The 24,402-nt window shown below is 35.2% G+C and overlaps 1 protein-coding gene across 3 annotated transcripts in view; it reads right to left on the bottom strand.

Annotated features, from left to right (window-relative positions):
- LOC131079140 (uncharacterized) overlaps positions 1-24,402 on the bottom strand; it is a 182,647-nt gene that overhangs the window by 6,281 nt on the left and 151,964 nt on the right. For all 3 annotated transcript variants that reach the window (XM_059213037.1, XM_059213036.1, XM_058017033.2), the window contains 4 exons: positions 14,401-14,455; positions 14,148-14,227; positions 13,488-13,571; positions 5,156-5,269 (listed from right to left, as the gene is read on the bottom strand). In XM_059213037.1, the coding sequence (XP_059069020.1) occupies positions 5,156-5,269; positions 13,488-13,571; positions 14,148-14,227; positions 14,401-14,455 (333 nt within the window). The remainder of the gene's footprint in view (positions 1-5,155; positions 5,270-13,487; positions 13,572-14,147; positions 14,228-14,400; positions 14,456-24,402) is intronic.

The raw sequence follows: 24,402 nt of genomic DNA, 5'->3' as shown, positions 1-24,402 counted from the left end.
CCTCCCTTATACCTGTACAACTCAGTTCTGGATAGATTATAGCCACTAACAAGATGGTACAGCCTGTTGCTGAGTCTTTCTTATCAGTGCTTAATTGGTAAAAATGTTTCTAGAAAATGATTCTTTCCTTCGATCTCCGCCTTTTTCTTCAAACTGGAACAACATTCACAAATCTAGAAATGATATTTCAATTTGTTCAGCACAAAAATCCACAAAAGTTCTAACATTTAGCACACCTATGAATCTTGGATGAATCTACTCACATATTGGCTAGGAGGGTTTCTATACTCAAAACCAATTTTTGCCAAAAGGGTTTTCATCCTAAGGCAGAATAGTTGAACAATTGCTCACTCTCAAGCTGGGGTTTGAAAATAGAAATGTCAAGAATGAATTTCTATTTTCCAGCTCTCCTTTTTATGCCCTTTTCACATTTTTGAAATACTATAATATATTTCATTTTTTCCCCCGAAGTGACTATTAAAATTTATTTTTAACTTAACTTTACTTTTGGGCTCCAGATTAGTCACTTTTTAGTAAACTGTCAAATACAACAATTGATTAACTATATGTTGCCTAAAAAATGAATGGTTTTAGACAACATTATTGAATTAATTAATTATGCTCTTGCCACATCCCAATTAGCCTATGTAAATTAAATAGGCTAAGGGTCTTTACAATTGTTCATGCTTGCGAAGGGGACTTTACAATCATTGACTACCCAATGAATTGATACTAACAAAAAAATTGATAATACTTGACATAACTTCGTCTTTTCCTAATGCACAATATAACATTCCTTTGATTTATTTATTCTTCATGACTGACTTATTCAAAATTCCAGGCCACATATTACAAATGTAAACGACATATTTTAGACGGGCATGTAAATAAGCAATTGAAAATTCCGAAACTTAAGGATCATAGTAATGTGACTGGAAAGAAACTTTTAGGAAAAAGACTATGTTATAAATTTTTTAGTTGATGTTTATGAACACACCAAGTAATCTATTAGGAGGACACATACTAATGAGGATTATATATCAAAAAGGTGAAAGAGTTACATATTGACTAAAAAGTGATGAGAAGATGAGTCACATTAGTTCTAGACAATCTCCATAAAATATCTGAGGGATTTATTACAATTCTTTCTTGAATAAAAAGATGAAAGATCACAATTTAATTATCTGCTGATTATTTTTCAAGCAGCAGAAATTAAAAAGTATAGATGTACTGATTCTGGAAATCGTGCAAAAGTGCCAAGAAAAAGGAAAAAGCTTTGACTTCAGAAAGGCCTAATAACGAATTGGATAATAAACAATATTGTTAGTATAAATTGAAAGAAACTTTCATTAGTTGGAATGCCTAGACCTTTGTAACAAGTAGAGAGATTTGGATGGTAACAGATTAAATCCAGTGTCAGAACCTAGATGTCTCCAAACTAAATCTTTAGCCCAGGCCACGGTGAGATGGAGAGAAAGCATCTAGAATTTAGAAATCAAAGAGTATTTAAAATTCATGAGGTATTTGCAAATGGCTTTGTCAGATTGGAGAATTTGGACTGAACAACATGCAAAAATATTATTAATGGTCGAACTTAGAATTAGATAAGCTTAGCTCTCTAGTGACGGTACCCAGTGCTATGAATACATGCAAACAATTTATTGATCAAAAGTCTCCACAACGACAAATAAAAAGAAATTGAAGGGAAAGTGCATTGACAATAAAGTAAAAAGTGAAATAAAATAAAGAAACAAAAACAAGTTAAGAGAAGTGAGGGAATCTAAAAAGGCCCAACTACTTCCTAAATCAAATAAAAAGGAGGTCAAAGTTCAAGCTATCATGATTTTTAAGATCAGCATTCATTAAGAAGATAGAGTTTGCTGACAGAAGAATATCTCCATAGAAGGGTTTTACCAAAATAGATGCAGGTCATTACATACAGGTATTGAAGAGCTATGCTGTTTGTATATTCATATCTTGAAGTTGGCTTTCAGCTAGCTTACAGTCTCTTGATTCTTTTCCTTGTATTGTTGTTTGAATTTGGAAATTAGAAGACTGTATATTGCACATTATTGTAAATATATAAGATACTAAGTTATTTCTCCATTGGGTGAATATATTGTTACTACTTACTAAGTTGCCATTAGTTTTATGTCCAAAGTCATTCTATATACTCTAGTCAGTTACTACTACCGAAATATTCAGTCGGTAAGCACAGAGCAGTCGGTTATAGAAGAAAGTAGTCACAAAGCCTAGTATACACTGAGCTGTCTACTGAGTATCACTAGTGTGTCTACCGAGCAGCAAAAATGATATACCGAGTTAACACACACAAAGTGAAACGTGTTACTAGATTCATTGAACCTAGACACACATGGGAAACGTGTTACAAGATCGAGGAACAAAGAACCGTTATCACATTGGAAATTGCACTTAAAGATTTTGTATGATCTTGAGGTCATCTATCCAATGAAATATCTTGTATGGTTATTCATTCGATAAATCATGTTTGTAAGATCGAAGCAATGAACCAGATCACTGACATAAGAGATCTATTTATACAACATGAATTGGGATCAAATACAAAGATATATGAAACAAGACATGTGTGATAGATAAGGAAGCACTGAGTATTGTGACGATCAGAAACACAGAGGTCACCGAGAAGGATTTTAGATAACAGTCAAGGAACAGAGTAAACAGAAGGGTTTACCGAGTTACTTTATGGATTACCGAGGTATGCTATAAGCAAGGTAATCTCATTTTGAGCACATAGAATCTGCTATAACATTTCAGATGTGAAGTAGATATTTGTAAAGATCTTATTGTAATATTTTGAGTTATAAGAGAAACCTTTAACAGGGTAAAAGACTCTAACAAAGTCTATAAATTGTAAAGCCTTTAACCAAGTGCAACATTTAGAATAAGTGTTGTAAAATCCTTTAGCAAGGTAGATCTAACGATCTTGATACTCCTAACAGGGTAAGCTATCAGAAATAGCTGAACATGTAGCTCTAACTGAGCAACCTTTATTATTGCAGTAGTGAAGTTGTGGGTGCCATCCCCACCGCAGTTTTTCTCTCTAACCAAGAGTTTCTGCTTAACCAAAATATATGTGTTATGGAGTGAATCATGTATGATTATTATTTATTTGTTTTAGCATTATATCATGTTATAGCAATTTTTGGTTTATGCATAACAGTAAAGTTATTGTTGAAGAAAGGATTTTAAGTACTGATTCACCCCTCCCCTCTCAGTACATTAGCTTTGCATATTGGGCCTAACATATATTTCTATTTTAGTTTGGTCATGTACATGTTTCTATTTTCTAAACTATAGAGTCTTAGGTAAAACCATACTTGTAAATGCAATAGCTAGCATTTTCTCAAGAGAAGTTGCAATGAAAATCCAAACACAAAGCCTCTCTCAGCCACATTCTAAAGAATAATTTCCAGATAAGAGCAAGACATACTCTTGGACAATAAGTACTAGAAAAAGAAAGTGAGGAGAAGGTTAACAACTATGGTTCAGTACTTGGCAGGGTTTCTAACCCTTCAATACATAGATCCAAACAGGTGGTCAAGAAGAATTTCTCAAAAACAAATTCAAAGGAATGACTATCTAAAGTCCACAACTCTAAATGAGATCTAATATAAATCAGGCCATGAAATAATGTTTTTTCTGCCCGAGTTTGATCCAAGAAATGAGTTTTAATAGAAAACAATCAAGCAAGACTATCTGGTATAATTGCTAGATAGGCTACAGGAGCTATTAAAATCACACAAAATCTGAAAATTTTCCACTCAAGGATCCATAGAGATCCCAATAAGATAAGAAAGTAATTGTTGTAAGCAGACAGGGAAGATAAAAGGTTTAACTGCATGAGCTCAGTCAAACATTTATGTGCTAAGGTATGCAGAAATTACTGAAGCAGACATGTTTTCAAAATCTTGACTAATCATTTCTCACTCCTCTGCCCAATTTTTTCATTAAAAAATCACAAGTTTCTGCATAAAATCAGTAAGATTTTCTACTGAAATTGTAATTTTTTCACAATGATATCTCAAAATTTTCACAATGAAATCACCATTTTTTGGTCAAAGAATCAATTTATGGGTTATAATTAGGGTTAATTTTTTTATTTTTTCCTAATCCTAACTCTTGCACTAGTCTGAATTGAAAAAACCTTTATCTTTTGTTTTGTTGAGTTATTCATGAACAACAATTCTGTTGTTATGGTACAAATAGCTCCACAAATGACAAAATGATGTCCTAGATCCTTTTTATTTCTTCTCAGGCGGGGTTAGGAATTTTCCACTGATTTAATTTACTGTGAAATATATTGACTTGTGTTCAATCAATAAAAGAAGAGACAGCATTAGTAAACCAGATTCCAGCTCAGATAAATTGCATAAAATATCTTAAGCCCACCTAAAAAGATAATAAATATTCTGCACGTATCTTGTAAGACTGCAAACAACAATCATCCAAAGATGTAAATACTTTGTATGATTTAAGTATCACAATTCTACTGGGTGTTACATATGAGTTTTAATGATTCTATAGTGTAAATTGAAACTCAAAGTTGTAGGGCTGTAAAGTTAAGTCATTTCTACAATATTGACCATACATCTCAACAGAAATGGATCTGTATGACTCTAAATGCAGATCTCTCATGTCTATTTTGTGCATTTAACTGTTGTCCACCATCGTTCCAATGTTTCACCCTAGCAACACAGAACTGGCTAAGGCAAGAAGCATTCTTGATGCAACACAAGGGGCACACCCAAAATGGCATTTAGAATCCCACCAATGGCTTAATCCACCTGTTCTTCAACAACCTATAGGTTTCCATACATTCAAAACCAAATCTTATTTATATCAAATGTGTGGCATATCACACAAACCAAAACTAATATCCACAAAAGGCCCTAGCATTATAGCCACATAATCTATGGCTTGAAATGACTCTCAAAATATTCACCCACATCAATATCTAAATTTGAAATCTATGCTAGTCACTACAGTGTATTATTACACTATACCAAGGTTAAAAAATAAAAATACTTCTTTATGCCTTTTTTAGATCAAATATTCGTTTAAGCAGAAATTTGTAAAGCAAGTGCACTAAAGCATTCGTATAATTAAAATAAACCTGAGTATTGGCTTGTGCAAAGGAACCAGGTGACATGCAAATGTCAACACCTCCAAAGCGCTCCCAAAAATCTCGCTCTCCCACAAGGTGTCGCCACCTGCCTCCAAATATTATCTGCAAGTCCAGATTAAATTTCATATAAGAAAGAATATGCAATAAATGACATCAACCAATGATTGCCTCAAGATAACATTACGCTAAAACAGACAGTTACACCAGGAATCAACTTAACAATATGATTTATGGATTAAAATTGTAAATGTTATTGCAATTTCCAATTTAATAAACAAGTTATATGCTAGATAGTGTATTTCCGATTTTGGTATTATTACTATGACAATAATATTATCGTCCTTTTCTGCAGGTCTGAAGAATGAACATGTATCGATTTCAATGTCATTCCTTTTCTTTTGAATGATGTATATATAGCAAAGCAGTCACGATCAAGTGGCACCTTGATTGGACATGTCTTTTAGACATGTCCGACCAAGATGTCACTTGGTTGTGACTGTCTACCAATTCACTTGGGTGTTTATGATAACTAATTGGTGCCATTTGTATATGTTAACAGATCGATATAAACACACCCGATAATGAATCGGTGTCAAAGCAAATGATAATGGATCGATATAAACACACCCGATAATGAATCAGTGTCAAAGCAAACAATAACAATAACTAATAGCATTATATGCTATCGGGTTAATACCCTGATAGTATATTAATGCCAATTCATAAATGAATTGACATTAATATGCTATCGGGTTACTAGCCCGATAGCATTTAGATCGACGCTTAACTACGTTAAGCAGGTTGTCGATCTAATCCATCTTTATCCAATATCAATATCATAATCAAGATCAAAGTTACAGTCTGATAAACATATTCAGTTCGGAAAGCATAAATCAGATAATCTAATAGTATAGATGAGTAAACCAAAACAGAAGAGAGGAGATTAATGAGTTAGGAAAATCTTATCTTGCAGAAGCTACTAATGCATTAACACTCCCTCTTAGCTTTGGAAGATAGATAAAGTAACCTGCATCACATTTCTTTTTCCATAATGTCAGTCTCTAAGAATATATATCATCTAGACATATGATATGAAGTATCATCAGGACATAATATACAAATATAAAACATCACTCTAAGCATGTGACAGAGTATCAACTAACCATGTGATATAAAAGATTTATCATTTCATTATGACAAGATATCACCTAAACACGTGATATCAGTATTCCCTAAACACGCAATACTAAGGATAAACATATGAGGATGGTTAGATTCTTATCTTATCCAGATTGTGATATGTGCACAAACATTTTATACAAATATTTTATCACAACACCATCATGGCACATCCATGACATACCAGAGATCCAATCATGATAACTGGTTTAGAGAATCATAAGATCGTCACCTTATGATGTCTACATACAAGTGTTCATAATCTGAGAGATCGTCACCTCTTAGATATGAACACAGGGGGTGAAACCCAGAATGTCCCAACATGACAAAAGAAGTTTACACATTAAACATCTTATTTACAAAGCAGATTACCTTTCTATCATACCTAAACCTTTTCTGAAGTGATCAACCTTCACTCTGGAAAGTGGTTTGGTCAGAATATCTGTAGTCTGATCTCCTGTGCTAACATATTCTAATTTGATCACATTTTTGTCTACCATGTCTCGCACATAATAGTATGGAATCTCAATATGCTTGGATCTGTCATGAAATACTGGATTTATAGAAAGCTTTATGCAGCTCTGGTTGTCACAATGGATGACAGTGGGTTTCATAGGTTCACCAAATAGTCCCACAAGCAACTTCCTAAGCCATACTGCTTCTCAAGTAGCCATGGAAGCTGCAATATACTCGGCCTCGGTGGAACTCTGAGCTACAGAAGACTGTTTTCTGCTGATCCAAGATATCATGGCTGATCCTAAACTGAAGCAACACCCTGAAGTGCTTTTCTTGTCAGTCACACTCCCAGCCCAATCTGAGTCTGTAAATCCGTGTAGGTCTAGATTGACTTTCTCATATTTGAGACCAAGGTTTAGAGTACCTTGTAAGTATCTCATAATGTGTTTCACTGCAATCAAGTGAGTTTCCTTAGGCTCACACATAAACTGACTTAAGGCATTGACAGCATAACAGATATCTAGCCTTGTATTCACCAGATACATCAAGGACCCAATCATCTGTTTGTAGAGTGTAGGATCAGTGGATTGTGACTCAGTTGCTACTTCCCTAAGTTTACGTAAATTTGTTTCCATGGGAGATGTCATAGGTCTGCAGTTATGCATTCTGAATCTCTTCAAAATGTCCAAGGTATACTTTCCTTGGTTTAGTATAATATTGTCACAATTCTGCCATACTTCTAATCCTAGGAAGTAATGAAGGAGTCCTAAGTCCATATCAAATTCTTTGGATAGATCATTCTTGCATTGATCTATAAGATGATCATTTCCTGTGATTAATAAGTCATCAACATATAAAATCAGCATTAGCATATCATCTTTATTTCTTTTGTAGTAGAGATTAGGATCTGCATCATTTTTATAGAAGCCTAGTCCTGAGAGATAGGTGTCAATTCTTTCATACTAGGCCCTGGGGGCCTGTTTAAGCCCATAGAGAGCTTTCTTGAGTATGCACACATGAGACTCTGCATCATAAATTTCAAACCCTTCAGGTTGCTCTAGGTAGACTTCTTCTGAGATCTCACCATTTAGAAATGTTGTCTTAACATCCATTTGGTGTACCTTCCATCCTTTTGCTGCTGCAATGGCTAATACAGCTCTTACTGATGTATACCTGGCTGGCAACGGGTGCAAAGGTTTCTTCATAGTCTATTCCCTCCCTTTGTGAGAATCCTCTGGCTACAAATCTGGCATTGTGTTTCTCAATACTGTTGTCTGCAGCATGTTTGATTTTGAATAACCATTTAGATGAAACCACAGATTTCTTGGTTGGCCTAGGAACAATCTCCCAAACATCATTTTTCATAATGGATTGATACTCTTCAGACATGGCATCCTTCCATACTTGATATTTAAGTGCATCTGATACATTGTTTGGTTCAGTTTTAGAAAGATCATTCATAAGAGCAACATAGCTAGTGAATTTATTAGGTCTTTTGCTTTCCCTGAAGGTCCCTGAAGGAGCAACAGACTTCTGAGCTTTTGCTACAGTCTTGGTGGCCCATAGAGGTATTTTCTTGAGGTTTTCTTTAGGTGGGTTTGAAGTTTCACCTATGGTTTCCTCAAGATTCTCCCTCTGAAGCTCAGGAGTAGGGTCTTCTTCTATGTTAGGAGTGGAGATATAGATTTCAGGCTCTATTGTACTTAGGGCTCTTTTGAAGGCTAAGTCTTCTTCAAAGATTACATCCCTACTAAGTTCAATATTTCTCTGACCATGTATATATATTCTATAGGCTTTGAATGTTTCGCTATATCCTACAAGTATTCCCCTTTTTCTAGAAGGTTCTAGTTTTAGTCTTTTCTCTTTAGGTACATGTATATAGACAGGACACCCAAATATCCTAAGGTGGCTGATATCTGGCTTTAGTTTGGTAAATACTTCCTCAGGAGTTTTATCTTCAAGATGTGAGTGAAGACATCTGTTTTGGATATACACAACAGTGTTAGTTGCTTCTGCCCAAAGATTGATATTTAGATTCTGATCGAGAATCATGGCTTTGGCAGCTTCTACAGTTGTCCTATTTTTCCTCTCAGCTACCCCATTTTGTTGAGGATTATAAGGTATTGTTAGCTCCCTTTTAATCCCTGAGTTTTTACAAAAATCTCTAAATAATTCTGATGTGTATTCCCCCCCATTATCAATCCTTAGGGTTTTGATTTTATTACCTGAGTAGTTTTCTGTCAGTGATTTAAACTCTTTAAACCTACTAAGGATCTCTTCTTATTCTTTACACTTCAGAAAGTAGATCCAAGTTTTCCTAGAGTAGTCATCAACAAATATTACATAATACAAACATCCTCCTAGAGAAGGAGCGGACATAGGTCCACATACATCAGAATGAACTAACTCTAATACTTTGCTTGTTTTCCTAGTACTATTATGGAAGGCACCCTTGATATTTTTACCTAGGGCACATCCCTTGCATGCCTTTGAATGATATTGCTGCAACTTAGGTACACCTGTGACAAGGTTTCCCATAGATGACAAAGCTCTATAATTCAGGTGGCCTAGTCTTCTATGCCAGACCTCATTTGCATTTGTTGCTTCGTGAATCAGGGCTAGGTTGGGCTCTGTGCACAACTCATACAAATAGCCTCGTCTTTGACCAATGACTTTAGCTTTCTTGATGGAAGAATTTTTTGGCCAAGCCCACACCTTGTTCTCCATGAAGGTTACTCTATATCCATTATCTTCTAGGGCTGATATGGAGACTAGATTTCTCTTGATGTTGGGGACATACAATACTCCTTCGAGTTGCAATGATATACCTGTCTTCAGTTTGATGGTGCAGGAACCAATTCCTCTAACTGGATGTGAGGAATCATCTCCGATGGTTACTTCCTCTTCATTATCCTCTGTCATGGAGTCTAGCACTTCTCTAAACCCTGTAATGTGTCTGGATGAACCACTGTCGATCACCTAGGAGTTAGACTTATTTGATGCATGGCTTGTAAGTGCTGAGTAGAGGACATAGTTCTGGGAGTTATCTTCTCTTTTAGATTTTCCTGCTCCAGCAAATGTGGCTTGTTTGGCTCTCTCTGGACATTTTGCAACAAAGTGCCCGAACTTATTGCACCTATAGCATTGAATATGTGATAGGTCTCTCTTTGAAGTGTTCTTGCCTTGATGACCCTTCCTTTTCCTAAATTGCTTCTTCTTGGTTGTCTTATTTGTGTTAGTATTTAGGACTTGAAGGTCTTCATCTATGTTCTTTTGTTTTATTCCCATCTTGTTCAATCTTGATTCTTCTTGGAGACAATCGTCCCTTAATCTTTCAAACTTAGGATATTTGGACCTTGCACTGATGCCTTGGACAAATGTACTCCATCCACTAAGCAACCCATCTAGAGCAATGAGTATTAACTCTTTGCTTTGGATCTCGTAATCCAGAGTTGCTAGTTCATCTCTTAGAGTTGATATCCGCATAAAGTAGGCGTTGATTGTCTCCCCCTTGTTCATGGTGATATGATTTATTTCTCGTTTTAATGCCAGAGTTCGACTTGCATTCAATATCTCAAATGTGCTTTCAAGTGCTTTGAACATTTTATAGGCTGTCTGATGTTTTCTTATGATGGGCATTATGTTGTTTCTCACCCCATCAACTATTATTTTGATGGCTTTTTCATTTCCTTCAATCCATGCGGTTTTGTCAGGTTCATTTTCAGGTTGATCATTTTTAGTTTGAACAAATGAATCCACTTTGTTCTCTTTTAAGATCATCTGGATTCTGAACTTCCAGGCTGAAAAATCATCGCCACCTCCGAGTCTGTCTTCGAATTTGATAGCGCTGGCCATTGGAGAAATGTGATGTAGTATATAACCTTGTTCTTAAATTATTCACAAAATTGAATAGCCTCAAGTTCGATCAACTTGGCTCTGATACCATGTAAATATTATTGCAATTTCCAATTTAATAAACAAGTTATATGCTAGATAGTGTATTTCCGATTTTGGTATTATTACTATGACAATAATATTATCGTCTTTCTTTTCTGCAGGTCTGAGGAATGAACATGTATTGATTTCAATGTCATTCCTTTTCTTTTGAATGATGTATATATAGCAAAGCAATCATGATCAAGTGGCACCTTGATTGGACTTGTCTTTTAGACATGTCCGACCAAGATGTCACTTGGTTGTGACTATCTACCGATTCACTTCGGTGTTTATGATAACTAATAGGTGTCATTTGTATATGTTAACAGATCGATATAAACACACTTGATAATGAATCAGTGTCAAAGCAAATGAAAATGGATCGATATAAACACACCCGATAATGAATCGGTGTCAAAGCAAACAATAACAATAACTAATAGCATTATATGCTATTGGGTTACTAGCCCAATAGCATTTAGATCGACGCTTAACTATGTTAAGCAGGTCGTCGATCTAATCCATCTTTATCCAATATCAATATCATAATCAAGATCAAAGTTGCAGTCTGATAAACATATTCAGTTTGGAAAGCATAAATTAGATAATCTAATAGTATAGATGAGTAAACCAAAACAGAATAGAGGAGATTAACGAGTTAGGAAAATCTTATCTTGCAGAAGCTACTATTGCATTAACAAAAATGAAGATGGATCTTTCAAAGAAATTCACCCAGCACTATTTGAACAGTATTTCCAAAAACATGTAAATGAATAGTAAGCAGGTTGAGAAGAAATAATTCATCTGGAAGTGTCATCCGAAACTTCAAACTTGAACAAAATTAAAATTTGGCATTTTGCTTAGATTTTGATCACCATCACAAAAGCCACAAGATATGAAGATACACATCTTATTAATCTGATCTAGTCTACATGCTCTATGAATACATTAATAGCAATCTCTCTCAAGCTTCAATTCATCTAGCACTCTAGTTAGGCACAACATAAAGCTTACAAGGTGATTGATGTGGACACTAACCGTTTGACATTCAGTAAGGATGTGGTGATTGATGAAGGAGGGCCTTTTCAGCTCTCTTTTGACATCAAGAGTGCTGAAGATTAGCAGCTAAAGGCTAAAGATTTAGGTGTCCAGCTTCCATTAGTTACACATGAAGGGGGCTGGACTCTGATGATTCTGAACATGTGGAATCTCATAGGCAGGTACCAGTACCTATACTAGAAAATTTTCTTCAGGAGAACCTGGATCAGCATCTAGGTGATATAGGACCAGGCAGCCCAAGTCATGATGACTATGTTGATTTGGATGGAGGGGTTTCTACAAAGAGACCTAAGTGGTGGGAAAAACTTGTTGGTGACGTTTGGGATGATGAAATGATAGAGGAAAGAATCAGATCATCCAAAGGCAAGAGCAAGTGGAACACAGTTAACTTTTCTCTTATGGCTGGCATTTAGGGTGTTTATAAGCCCCAGGATTTTGCAGAGGTGAAAGGTAAATCTGAATGAGAAAAGACCATGGAAATTGAATATCAAAGGCTTATGAAGATTAAGACTTGGTTTCTTTCAAATCTTCCACCAGGGAAGTAACCCATTGGCTGCAAATGGGTGTATAAAGTCAAGTACAAAGTTGACAGTACACTTGACAAGTACAAAGCACGATTGGTGGCTAAAGGATTCTCGTAGAGACAAGGTATTGATTATGAGGAGACCTTTTCTCCTACAACAAAGATGAGCGCCATCCATCTAATTCTACCTATGCATATATGTTAGTCCATCTAAAACTATCCACCTATCTATTGTTTCATTCATCATTCCCAATCAAACTACCACTCCCACATGGAAAAGTTCACAACTATCTCTTGTTGGATGTATTGTTTTAGGTTTCATTTTTACTTTCTAAACTTTAATTTTAAAATTTAATATCTTTATGTTTTTTAAAGATAGATTTTAACATTTAATATTTAAAATTTAATTCATTTATTACATTTAATAATATATAAGAGAGCAAGAATAGCTGCTTTAGAATAAGAGAAACTAAAAGTTGTAAACAAAGTGGCTAAAACATAAAATCATCCAACCCTCGTCAACATCAAATAGAGAATATACAGCATTTTCAATCACCATATAGACATCACAATGAGTCCAAGCACATCATCCAGAGGGTGTATTGTGAAGAGAGGAACCTAAGGAGTAATCCTGATAGGCACTTCCATGTTCCCTATTGGAATGGTCACCTTCTAACTTAAGCATAATCATACACTATATGACATACTTCACTGGCATTAGAATTAAAGAATCTTAGGATTTATCATTTCACATAAGATTTGTTTATATCACTCCAGCTATACGATTGATGCAGAGTATCAAACATGATAAGTCCATTCTTAATATCCATCAAATTTTAAGCATGGTTACAAGTACATAATAAAGAAACATTTTCTTTTAACTTCTTTCTCGTCAACCCATTAAAAAAAAAAACCTCACTAGATTCTATCAATATGGCATTGCCTGCAACGATTAAGATAACTTTGCACTTAAAATGCATTGCTACATGTCCAAATGAATTGTTACTTGAAAAAATTGACTATATAGAATTTCAAACAATATAGATCAAAATGAGTCAATGAAGAAAGCAAATAATGTATTCTTAAAAACTTACAAGAAGTTCATTTAGATGCAAACATACATGGAAAAAACTATTATATAATATGTATGCCATGGACGTAACTTACATTGCTGCTGGAAGTCTGAAAGTTTGACCATATAGAATGGATAATGTGGTTATCACTCTTCGGTCCACCTCTAGTCCACAAAAACTGCAAGATCATACTCAAGCATTATTCTCAAATTATAAGTATTCTACAAACAGAGTATGTTTTTAACCTTTGTCTAAGATTAAACACAAATCAAGTCACAAGCATGGTTAATAAGAAAGAAACAGAAAACAGAAACCTAGAGAGAAAAATAATAACAATTACAAAATTATTAGCAATGGTATAATTATTCTACTAGTTATAAATATATCTGTAGCTATGTATTTGTATAGGCATGTGACTGCATATATATGTATCTGTCTGATTAAATGAAATTTTGTACATGTATGCTAACACATATACATATATGTTTATGTAGGAACATAGATGTTTGCATGTGTAAGCAAGTATAAATACACATATATGCCTATAAATACATAACATTTGAACATATGCATATCTGCATAATATATGCGTGTATGGACATGTCAGTGTTTGTACACAAAAAACTACATATTTGGGTTTCTGTACAACTGCAGACATCATAGATGACATGTATATGTGTACATATATGCATGTCTGTCCTAGAAAAGATTTCATGAGCCAAGAGACTATAAAAGTGATAGCACTGTCATTTACCTTGTATAAAAGTGTCAACTTCTCTGCATTAGCGGAATTTTCATTTCTGGAATTCCAGACCAAAGCCACCTGTACCTTACCTGCAAAAACTAAATGAGAACTCTTGCAATTCTAAAGCGATTTTGACTAAAATTGCAGAAATAATTGTAATTCAGACTATTGGATGTGATACTTCAAGAGCTTTATGTATTAATTCGTATAACAAGTTTATTGTTACAAATTGCATACATATTTAAAATCTCAATCAACCTACCATTCCTGTAGCGGTCCACATGTGGCAAGGATGTATCGTATGTGCTGACTGCCATCTAAGTAAAACATAATTTACACATCACACAGTAAGCATAAAAAGGATAAAAACATTACTATCAATTTGGGATGTAAATATTCTTATACTAAACTTTCGAAACACTAAAAGTAAACATAAACAAGAAAGAAAAATCTATTTGACACTTGAAAACATTGAAACAACTTCTCCAATGAGTAATAATTATGAAAAAGAAGATTATCAAAAGAAAGCCTCTAAAGGCATCCCTAACTATATAACTAATAATAAACATATGCCTAAATGCTTAAAATGGTAAAACCAAAAACCAAGGTAGCAGGGAAACGTCTCCCCGACCACCTGGAACGTGTCTCTGGTATGGGTTCACATGTCTAGTACTGGAGGCGCCTACGGGTTCATTGGTTCATTTGGGAGTTGCGGGCGGGAGACGGAAGAAGGTATCCCAACATTTCATCACCGGAAAAAGCAGTCAACCCTAAAACGTGACTTTCTTAGAGTGTCAAAATACTTGCGTCGGTAAAATCAAAAATATTTGGAGCCATTTTGCAAGCCATGCGAAGGATTTTTGCAGACAAAAAACGATTGGAGCCTTTTCTACACCACACAAAGGGATTTTTTATGGATCAGAAAACATTTGGAGCCTATTCTCCGCTGTGCAAGGGGATTTTTTATGGATCAGCAAGGCACAAGATCTCGATTTTCTTTTCCAAAAAAAAAAAGGTATTCATTGATTCAATATTTCGTTTTACTGTTTACATCAAAGTTACAAGACTCGGACTCGGCAAGCTGATTTTTGACTCAAACTCGGACTCAGTACCCAAACTCGGTTGAGACTTGGCAAATTGGAAAACCCAAGAAATTCAAAGATTTTTAACGATTTTAAACTTCTTTCATGCATTTTTTAATAAATAAACATTAAACTATTAAAGACACAATAATCTCATCAAATAGAAGCACAAACACAAGTTTACATTGATCACATAAGTATAAATGAAAATTTTAGGCTTGCACTGAAGGAAATAAGCTAAACTAAATAACACGCTAGAAATATAGATAGTGTCAAATGTCTACAAAATTCATGGAATATGAAATCCATGTCATCAAAAGTTCAAAACATATATCAAGTTCAACATAAAAGCTAGATCCTAGAAGTCTAAGGCTCAGAGGAGCCAATATCAATGATCATTGATCACTCGATCCCACAACCATCCTACATGTGCACCTAAGATAGGTCCTAGAACATTCTGCAGCCATGACATCTGCCTGTGTCTTAGGCTCAGGCTCGGCCTCAACCTCAGTGACATCAACATCCTTATCCATTGTTGTTATATGGAGCCTAATTAGACTCGGAAGTTCAATTTTCCCCACTTTTATTGGTGCAGTTTCCCCCCAAATTATTCAACAGGGGTTTGGAGGCAGCACCCCTGGTGCGCTCCTTGTCGTGGTACAGAGCGGGGTCGAGGGGCAGCGACCTTGCAGGGATTTTCGGGGGCACTGCCCCCGAAAGCTCAAACGACTTTTATTTCATTCCTTTGTTTAATCTTTATCTGCATTTAATTGATATTTTCTACATGCAATTCCTAACATCCACATCATCCTTGGACATATTCACCGTTTATTCTACTTAAAACAAAGACTTTTTAAGTTTTTTTGGCTTTTTTATTGTTGCCTGGGTGGCAAAGTCCAGGCCTCGGGACTCGGCGAGTCTGCCAATACCCGGCCAGACTCGGCCGAGTCCGAGTCCAGAGGCATTTGGCCTCGGCAAGGGCGAACCGCCTCGAGACTCGACGAGTCTTGCCAAGACTTGCAGAGTCTTTTAACTATGGTTTACATGCTGATGCCGAATGCATTTTAATTTTTTTTCTGAATCATTCACAGTGTAAATTCGTATTATTGTTATTTAAAAAATGCCCAATGGTTAATTTACACTATGAATGATATTAAAATACTCGATGGCATTGAGTATTTTAATATATACACAGTGTAAATTAACCATCAAGCATTTTAAATTTTTAATATTTATAATAAACTAGGAAAAATATAAATTACTGAATATATTACTATATAACTTTTTTTCTAAGTATATGATTTTTCTTACTGAGTATATAATATTTATTACTGAGTATAAATTATAAAACAGTTAAAATAATAAACTCATAATAGTTGGATTTTTTTACAAAGTATATAATTGTTTTTAATGCTAAACTATTAAACTAATTAGTTAAAAAAATTATATACTCCATAAAAACTAAAATCCAACTGTATTAAAATAATAAACTAATTAGCATAATTTTTTTTACTGAGTTATAGTAAATTAATAAGCTGTATAATATTTTTGGGTAAATAGTACTGAGTATATAATTTTTTTTACCAATTCATCAAGAATTAATAAATTATCATACAGAATTTGAAATAGAAACCGGTAAACAAATTGAAATCAGAAGTATCATACACTAAGAAATTGAAATCAAAAATCAAATGCCACAAAATTAGCAATAAAAAGATGAGATAACTAGACCTAAGACAATTAAACTCAAAAATTAAGCACAAAATCTAATGTTCTTTTTTTTTTTTTTTGTTTAGATTCAAAATGTCAGGTGGAGGAAAACAAGGGTTGTACCCACTATGGAAGTATGTTGACCGTATTCCGGGGCCGAAAGGATCAAGTGGAACAACTACTATCAAATGTAAATTTTGTCCATTGACATGGAGTGGTACCTACACAAGGGTGAGGGCTCATTTCCTTCACTTGCCATGTAACGATGTTGAAGGTTGTACAAATGAGTCAGAACGATATGATACTATGAGGGAACAAGAAAGGGCTGATGGGAAATTTTCTATTTTAAGTTCTCATGCTTCAACAACAGGGGCAACTACTGCAGCTTACAGTCATAATATAGGGTCAGAGGTGGATGTGACTTCTAGAGATGCAACAACTAAACAAGCTCACAAAAGACCACACATTGGCAGCTCAAACCCCATTCGAAGACTGTTTGATGTGCAAGGTCGAGAAGCAGTTGATGTAGCAATTGGACAATACTTTTATGCAAATGGAATACCATTTAATGTTGCTCGCTCACCTTTCTATGGAGGGATGGTCCATGCTATCAATAATGCACTATGTTGGTTGAAAATTTTGTACACTTGTGAAAGCAAACAAAATTGTGGCTTCAACCACAGTGTGTGAGTATGAAACTTTCCTAATTAAGGGAATGCTCCCCCTATCTATCTAAAACTGAAATAAAAACAGGATGGGACAACAGTCTTCCTTCTTTCTTCAAGGAAGCCTATATCCTTTTCTTTCCTTAGAAAAGTGATAGAAAGAAAATGTATAATAATGGTAACAACTTCAAATGAAAACGAGAGAAAGGAAATGAAGTTTCCTAAAAGCTCAAAGACTCCGGTCACTTCCTTCGGGACGGGACAACAATATCAAGCTCAAAGACTTGACTATTGGAAGTCCTATCTACCCTTTGCTATACTAAATTTTACAACGAATAAAAGACAACAGCTCAAAGACTGGAATAATCTATTCTTTCAACACAAAGACAAGAACTAATGCAAGCTCAAAGACTTGCTGATATTTCTTATCAAACAATAATTTTTCCTCAAGAATAGACACAAGCTCAAAGACTTGCTGCTCCTTCTAGAGAATTTCTTATTTTAATTAATCTTCTCTACTTGCAGCTCAAAGACTTCAAATCAGACTGGACTAAGCTCCTTTAGAAACACTTTGCATTGAAGAAATAAAAAGATTCAAACTCAAACATGTAGCTCAAAGACTCAAAACTTGAGTAATCCTTCTTTATTATTCTTCAAAAACTTTCAATCCACATACATAAGCTCAAAGACTTCTTGCTGTAAATTTGGCAGAGTTTTTGCTTGCTTTCCAAAAGATAAATATTACAATAGACCCCTCCAGTATTTATAGAAGAGGAGCCTTGAGAAAAAGGTGGGAGGATTCTAACTAACTTGAGAGATTCTCTCAACCACCAAGACTTATTCAATAACTAACTAAGACTTATTCCAACTACAGTCCTAATCGGACACAACTTGTAGTTGTCTTACATGTAATTACAAAAGTGCAAGTAATGTGTAACTTGTTTTTTACAAAAAAAACTTTTACATGTAACTTGTCAAAACGAAATTACAAATGCATGACTAAAATTATTCCATGTGTCTAAAGAAATGACTCTAACTGCATCATCATTTTCTGTGACGATCTTCATGTCGCTTCAGGATGCTAGAACTTGAAGTATTCTGGATTGGTAAAGACATCTTGAACCGGAACGGGAACTTGCATCCTTGTCTTCTTGCTTGGGGTAGTACTAGCTTTTCAAGAGGGAACGGGCTGCCTTCCTCTTTTCATGTCATGACCATCTTTGTCTTGAAAGCATTTTATGCTCTCAACCATGAATTGTTGTTGTATTTCTTCTTTGTATCATCCCTCATTCTTGAAATTTGCTTGCAAAATAAGGCCCATTCCTTAATCCATTGATTTGGTAGATCGTGTGTGCAAACCGGACTGACAAGGGAAGATCGAAATTGATGCAAAAATGGGCTCACAAGTGAATTTCGGGTTTTGGAAGTTGCATTACACGTGTGGGGAAAACAAGAGCATTAACTTGCAATTGCGAGGAACAAACATGCAACTTCATATGTGTAATGGGTAACTACAAGTTTGCACTTGTAATTGGACCTTTAGAACTCATTTACAAGTGTTTTTTTTGGACCAATTTCGGGTTCTGGATGGCTGGCTGCAGGTAGACTTTAAATGGGGAAAATGAATGAAGGTGTGAAATGAGTGGTTGAAATGGTATGTACGGATGATGGGAATGAATATGAAAAGATTTTGGGAAGATCATCTTCAAGAAAATGGGAAGAACTTTCAACATGTAATCCGGTTCTAAAAACCCCATTTTGAAAGAATGGGTATTTCTCATCTTTGAAACTTGGAATTTAAACGAAAGATGGTTAAATCTTTTATCCGTAAGGGAAGAACAATGATTTTCATCCAACTTGTAATCGAGATTTAAAATCCCGAATACAAGTAAAGAGGGAAAATGGGGAAGAACAATGCAATCCTAAAATTGCTTTACAAAGGGGAAAATCTCTCTCACAAAACCGATTTTTTGGGGGAAGAACCAACATATTTACAACTAGAAAGGAAAAACAAGAAAACAAGAAAATGAAACAAAGAAAGAAAAGAAATCAAACCTTGCTCCAATCTGAAAATGCTTCTTCAACAAGATGATTAATCTTTGGAAGAAAAAAGAAAAACTCTTAAAAAGAAATTAACTGCATTCCAAAACCCTAGCCACGTTTTTGAAAAAATGACCAAAACTGAAAAACATGGCAGCAAATGCATGAGAAATGGCATAGAAAATGGCCAAGACTCTTTCTAACCTCAACGCCTTAGCATACCAAGCCAAAACGATCATAACATTGCTGATTCGTGGCATTCCAAATGGCAAAAAAAACGTGGTTTTTTGAAAAAACATGGATGCTGTTATAAAGCTAAAAACCAGCAATCTTAACCTCCATGTGGCGTGAAAGGTGATTGAAAATGCATGGAAATAGGAAGGAATCCAAAACGCCTTCTATCTCCCAAAAAATCTCCACAAAAATTTGCCTAAAATCCTCAAAAAAAACGTTTTTCCTTGCAATTCGGGTTTTTTGGAACAAATAACAGGTTTTAATTGCATTGAAACAATGAAAATCGGGTTTTTTGGAGGAAATAACAAGTTTAAAATTTCACTCTTTCAACATGTTAGGCAAAATCGGGATTTTTTGGCCAAATAACAAGTTTAAAATGTCAAAAATGCACTTTATAAGCAAAGTCGCTTTTTCACTTTATAAGCAAAATCGGGATTTTTGGAGAGAGATACAAGTTTTATGCACTTGTAAAGGGGAAATAAAACCCCTACAACAAGCTATAACTTACTTGCACACATGTAATAGGGGTTTAAAATCCCTATTACATGTAAAAACCATTAAAGTAGGGGTTTTTAGACCAAACTGCAAGTTTACTTGTAATTTAGCCAAAAAATCCCTATTTTAACTAAAAAAGACCAAAAAACAATAAAAATGATAAAAACAACAAGGGAGAAATTTAAAACAAATTACAAGTAACATCTTTTAATAAAAATGTACATGTAATAAGCTGAAAATTCCCCTACAAAGACCAAACAATGGACATCATTAATACTTGCAGTTTGAAGAAAATTCTCCACCTGCAGTCAGGATTTTAAAACCCGATTGAAGGAAAGACATAGCAAACGAACCCACAATTCGACGAAATTCGAAACGTAGTTCGAGGATGGACTGGGGATTAAGCCAGTCCAAGGATTAGTCGAAATTGTGCTTCGGGAAGCGTGCCATAGAGTAAAATCTTCAACTTGTAGTGACTGTTCTGAAACCCGAAATTGCACAAAAAGCTAGGAAAAGGAAGACCAAAACTCACCAAAACTTAGACAATGATGGCAAAGACACCCCCCAATGATTTGACACTATCAAATGTGAGTTTTGTACCTCGTAAAACGTGCCTTGGAGACAAAAATGACACTTTTTAGGCAAAAATTTGTAGGGGTTGTCACATTTTTGAGAATCCAAAAATGAGGACAACACACTAGTAGGCTATAAAACACCTGGGTATGAAAAGCTTCGCACTACTCTAGTCGATAAAGAAAAAACTTGATTAGAGGAACAAACTGCACCATTGAAATGAGTGTGGGATCAAGAAGGATGTAGTATTGTGATGGATGGATGGAGAGATGCTAGGAATTGTCCACTACTTAATATCATGGTAACATGCAATAAAGGGCCTTATTTTTTGAAGGCAATATATTGTTCAGGGCAAGAAAAAAATGCAGAATTTCTTCATAACCATGTGACAACATTGAGGAGGTGGGAGCATCACATGTAGTCCAAGTTGTTATTGATGCTGCCCTTGTTCGTAAAGCAGCAGGCATGTTGGTGCAAAAGAGGTACAGGTAGATATGTTGGACACCGTGTTGTGTGCATTCGTTGAATAATGCACTCAAAGATATTGGCAAGTATCAATGGATTTCAGATCTCATGGCGAAGGGCAGAAAAATACAAATGTTCATACTTAACCATCACCACACACAAGCTATTTATCGTAAATTTGCCAAGGTGGAACTTCTCAAACTTGTTGATACACATTTTTCTTTTTATTTCATTCTTCTTGACCGCCTTTGTGAAGTCAAAGGAGCTTTGTGTTCCACAGTTGTTAGTGATGCATGGGCAGCTTGGAGACAATCTACATCAGACATTAAAATTGAGGTGAGAGGTATGGTCCTTCATGAGCATTTTTGGGTTGATGTTAAGTTTGTTGTGGACTTTATTAAGCCCATATGTAAGGTGATTAGATTTGCATATTCAAACTAGGCATGTTTGGGGGAGGTTTATGAAGCAATACATTCCATGTGTGAAAGAGTCGAGAAGATAACAGATGCAAAAGATATTTATCTATATCCTTTGATAGAGGAAAAGTTACATGGAAGATGGAACAAACTTAACACACATCTTCATTGTGCTGCCTATGCCCTTAATCCTAAATGGTATGATATAGAAGTGACCAAAAAGGGCTCCAGATTAGGATAGAGAGGTAATGAAAGGATTTTGGGCTTCGGTTAAAAAGATTTATGGCCGAGGTAAGGAAGCTTTAGTTATGAGGACTCAATGGAATAAGTTTTCACGTGGGCAAGGTGATTTTGCTTCTGTGGAAGCTATATATGATATGAAAGTAAAGAAAGACCCTATAGAGTGGTGGTGGAACCATGGAGGTGAAACTCCTGAATTGCAATCATTTGCAATACGATTGCTCTCAGAAGTAGCCAGCTCTTCATCTTGTGAGAGAAATTGGAGTAGTTATGGGTTCATTCATTCACTAAAGAGGAACCAATTAGGATCAAAGAAAGAAGAGAACCTAGTGTACATTCATAGCTCACTTCGTCTTCTCTCTTGTGTAGATCCTACATTCAATGAGGGTCCTTCAACAAAATGGGATCAAATTTCACCTGTTGAAGAAGTCGCAACCATTGTGGATGAAGTGGTTGAAGTAGATGGACTAGTTGATTTACCCCTTGTTATTCTATCATCAAAGGAACCTGAATTTGAGAGTGATGACTATTTGGAGAGCCTCATAGCTGAGGACCTTGATATGGATGATCATGGTGAAAAAGAGTAGATGATGAACCTGACACGAGAGAAGCTACTTCGACCAATTGCGGTGACTATTGTACAAATGTGGCTCTATTCATTGAAGCAAACCCTGACCAGACTGAGCAGAGGAATGAATGTGTGATTATTGTACAAACGTGGCTTGATTAAATAAGTAGCAACTATATTTTGATATTCCCTGACATTGCAATATCATCGAGCAAGGATATTCGTTTTATCAAATATGGGTTTCTGCAAACATTTATTTAGTCTAAATTTATTTAGTTAATGCTTTTATTAGAAAAAAACATTATGTTTTTTAATTTTAGGTATTGTATAATTTAAGTTTTTTTTAATTATTTGTATTTGTAAAATGTTGGATGTTTGGATTTTAAAGAAGTTATTAAAAATATATAAGATATTCATATTATAAGATTATTTTATTTATAATCTATAAAGATTCTATTATAAAATTAGCCATACTAGTACCAATCTCCAAAGTCTCCAAGTACCCTCGTCTCCTTATAACCTCAGTATATGTGTATATGATGATGATGAGCACACACACTTATACTTGAGGAGGAGGGGGGTGGCAGAGGGGCAAGGTGTGAGGGGTGAACTGGCATGTAGTCAACAAAGAATAATGTAAATATGGTATAGTTGCCTATGTAATAAATAATTGTTTTATATTTACGTGTTAGTGCTTGACTTGTTAGTTGTCAACTAATCGTTACCAACAGTTGGTAGCCTTAACCAACATTGGTCTAAAATATATGTGCATTTGTTGTTTGTAGTCAAGGACTACTCTGATGATACTATACTCATTGCATATTTGAGAATTGGTAATAAAGCTCTATCTTTCTAAAATGTTGCAAGTTATTTATATTCCTATGTCTTGTAACTTTATATTTCAATTTACTCTATAACATTGTTTAAATAGAATAGGCGAGTAAAAATTTGGCATCATTGCCGATTCGAAATTTGGCATAACATAACTCATAGACGAGAATTGTGGCATTCTAATGGGACAGCCCATTGACAAACCAGTACAAACCAATGAAGAACAAGAGGATCAATTGACACAAGACTTGGTAAATCTCTGGGACATCTTGTTAAGAGATTACGTTTGGAGGGATGCTGGTGGAGTTTCTTCAAGGCGCTATCTTGGAGAACCTCACTATCAACAAAGAATTTGATCGTCTGCTGCAAAGATTGCCATGGTTGATTGTGCGTCACTTCATCATCCTTAAAGACCTTCGAGAAGATGGGAATTGAGAGTAGAGAAGGCAACAAATATGCAACGATACGAGGAAAGGAACCGATGAGAAGAGGAAGAATGTGATACTAGTAGAAGACATATCCTCAGGAATTAATGCCCATACAACCAAACAAAGGCAACACACAAATCACAAGCGGTTAGGAAGCGATTAAAGGATCGGTGAGAAGATCTCTTTGATTGAGAGAGCAAACCGAATGACGATGGCAATTGAGAAGAATTGTCGAAGAATATGGAAGCCCAAGCCTGCAAAGAAGTAAGAGCCAAAGTGTCAGTCGAAGTTGTAGCTAGGAAGAAAGGAAGACATCCAATGAAGACTGTACACAACATACACAGAGCGAGTGGGAGGAAATTGTCAAATGCTTACAACTCCTGGACGAAATGACTAAATAAGCAATCTGTTTGTACAATCAACATTGACAGAGGAGGACAAAGAAAGAAACCATGAATAAACTGAGATATTCGAGAATAATATACGCTGCATCAAGAAGCTATACATCTTGGAGGAG

This window comes from Cryptomeria japonica, chromosome 10, assembly GCF_030272615.1.
Source record: "Cryptomeria japonica chromosome 10, Sugi_1.0, whole genome shotgun sequence".
In the NCBI taxonomy this organism is placed as follows: domain Eukaryota; kingdom Viridiplantae; phylum Streptophyta; class Pinopsida; order Cupressales; family Cupressaceae; genus Cryptomeria; species Cryptomeria japonica.
Note: the sequence above shows the minus strand (reverse complement) of the source record. Positions and strands in the feature narration are given on the sequence as shown.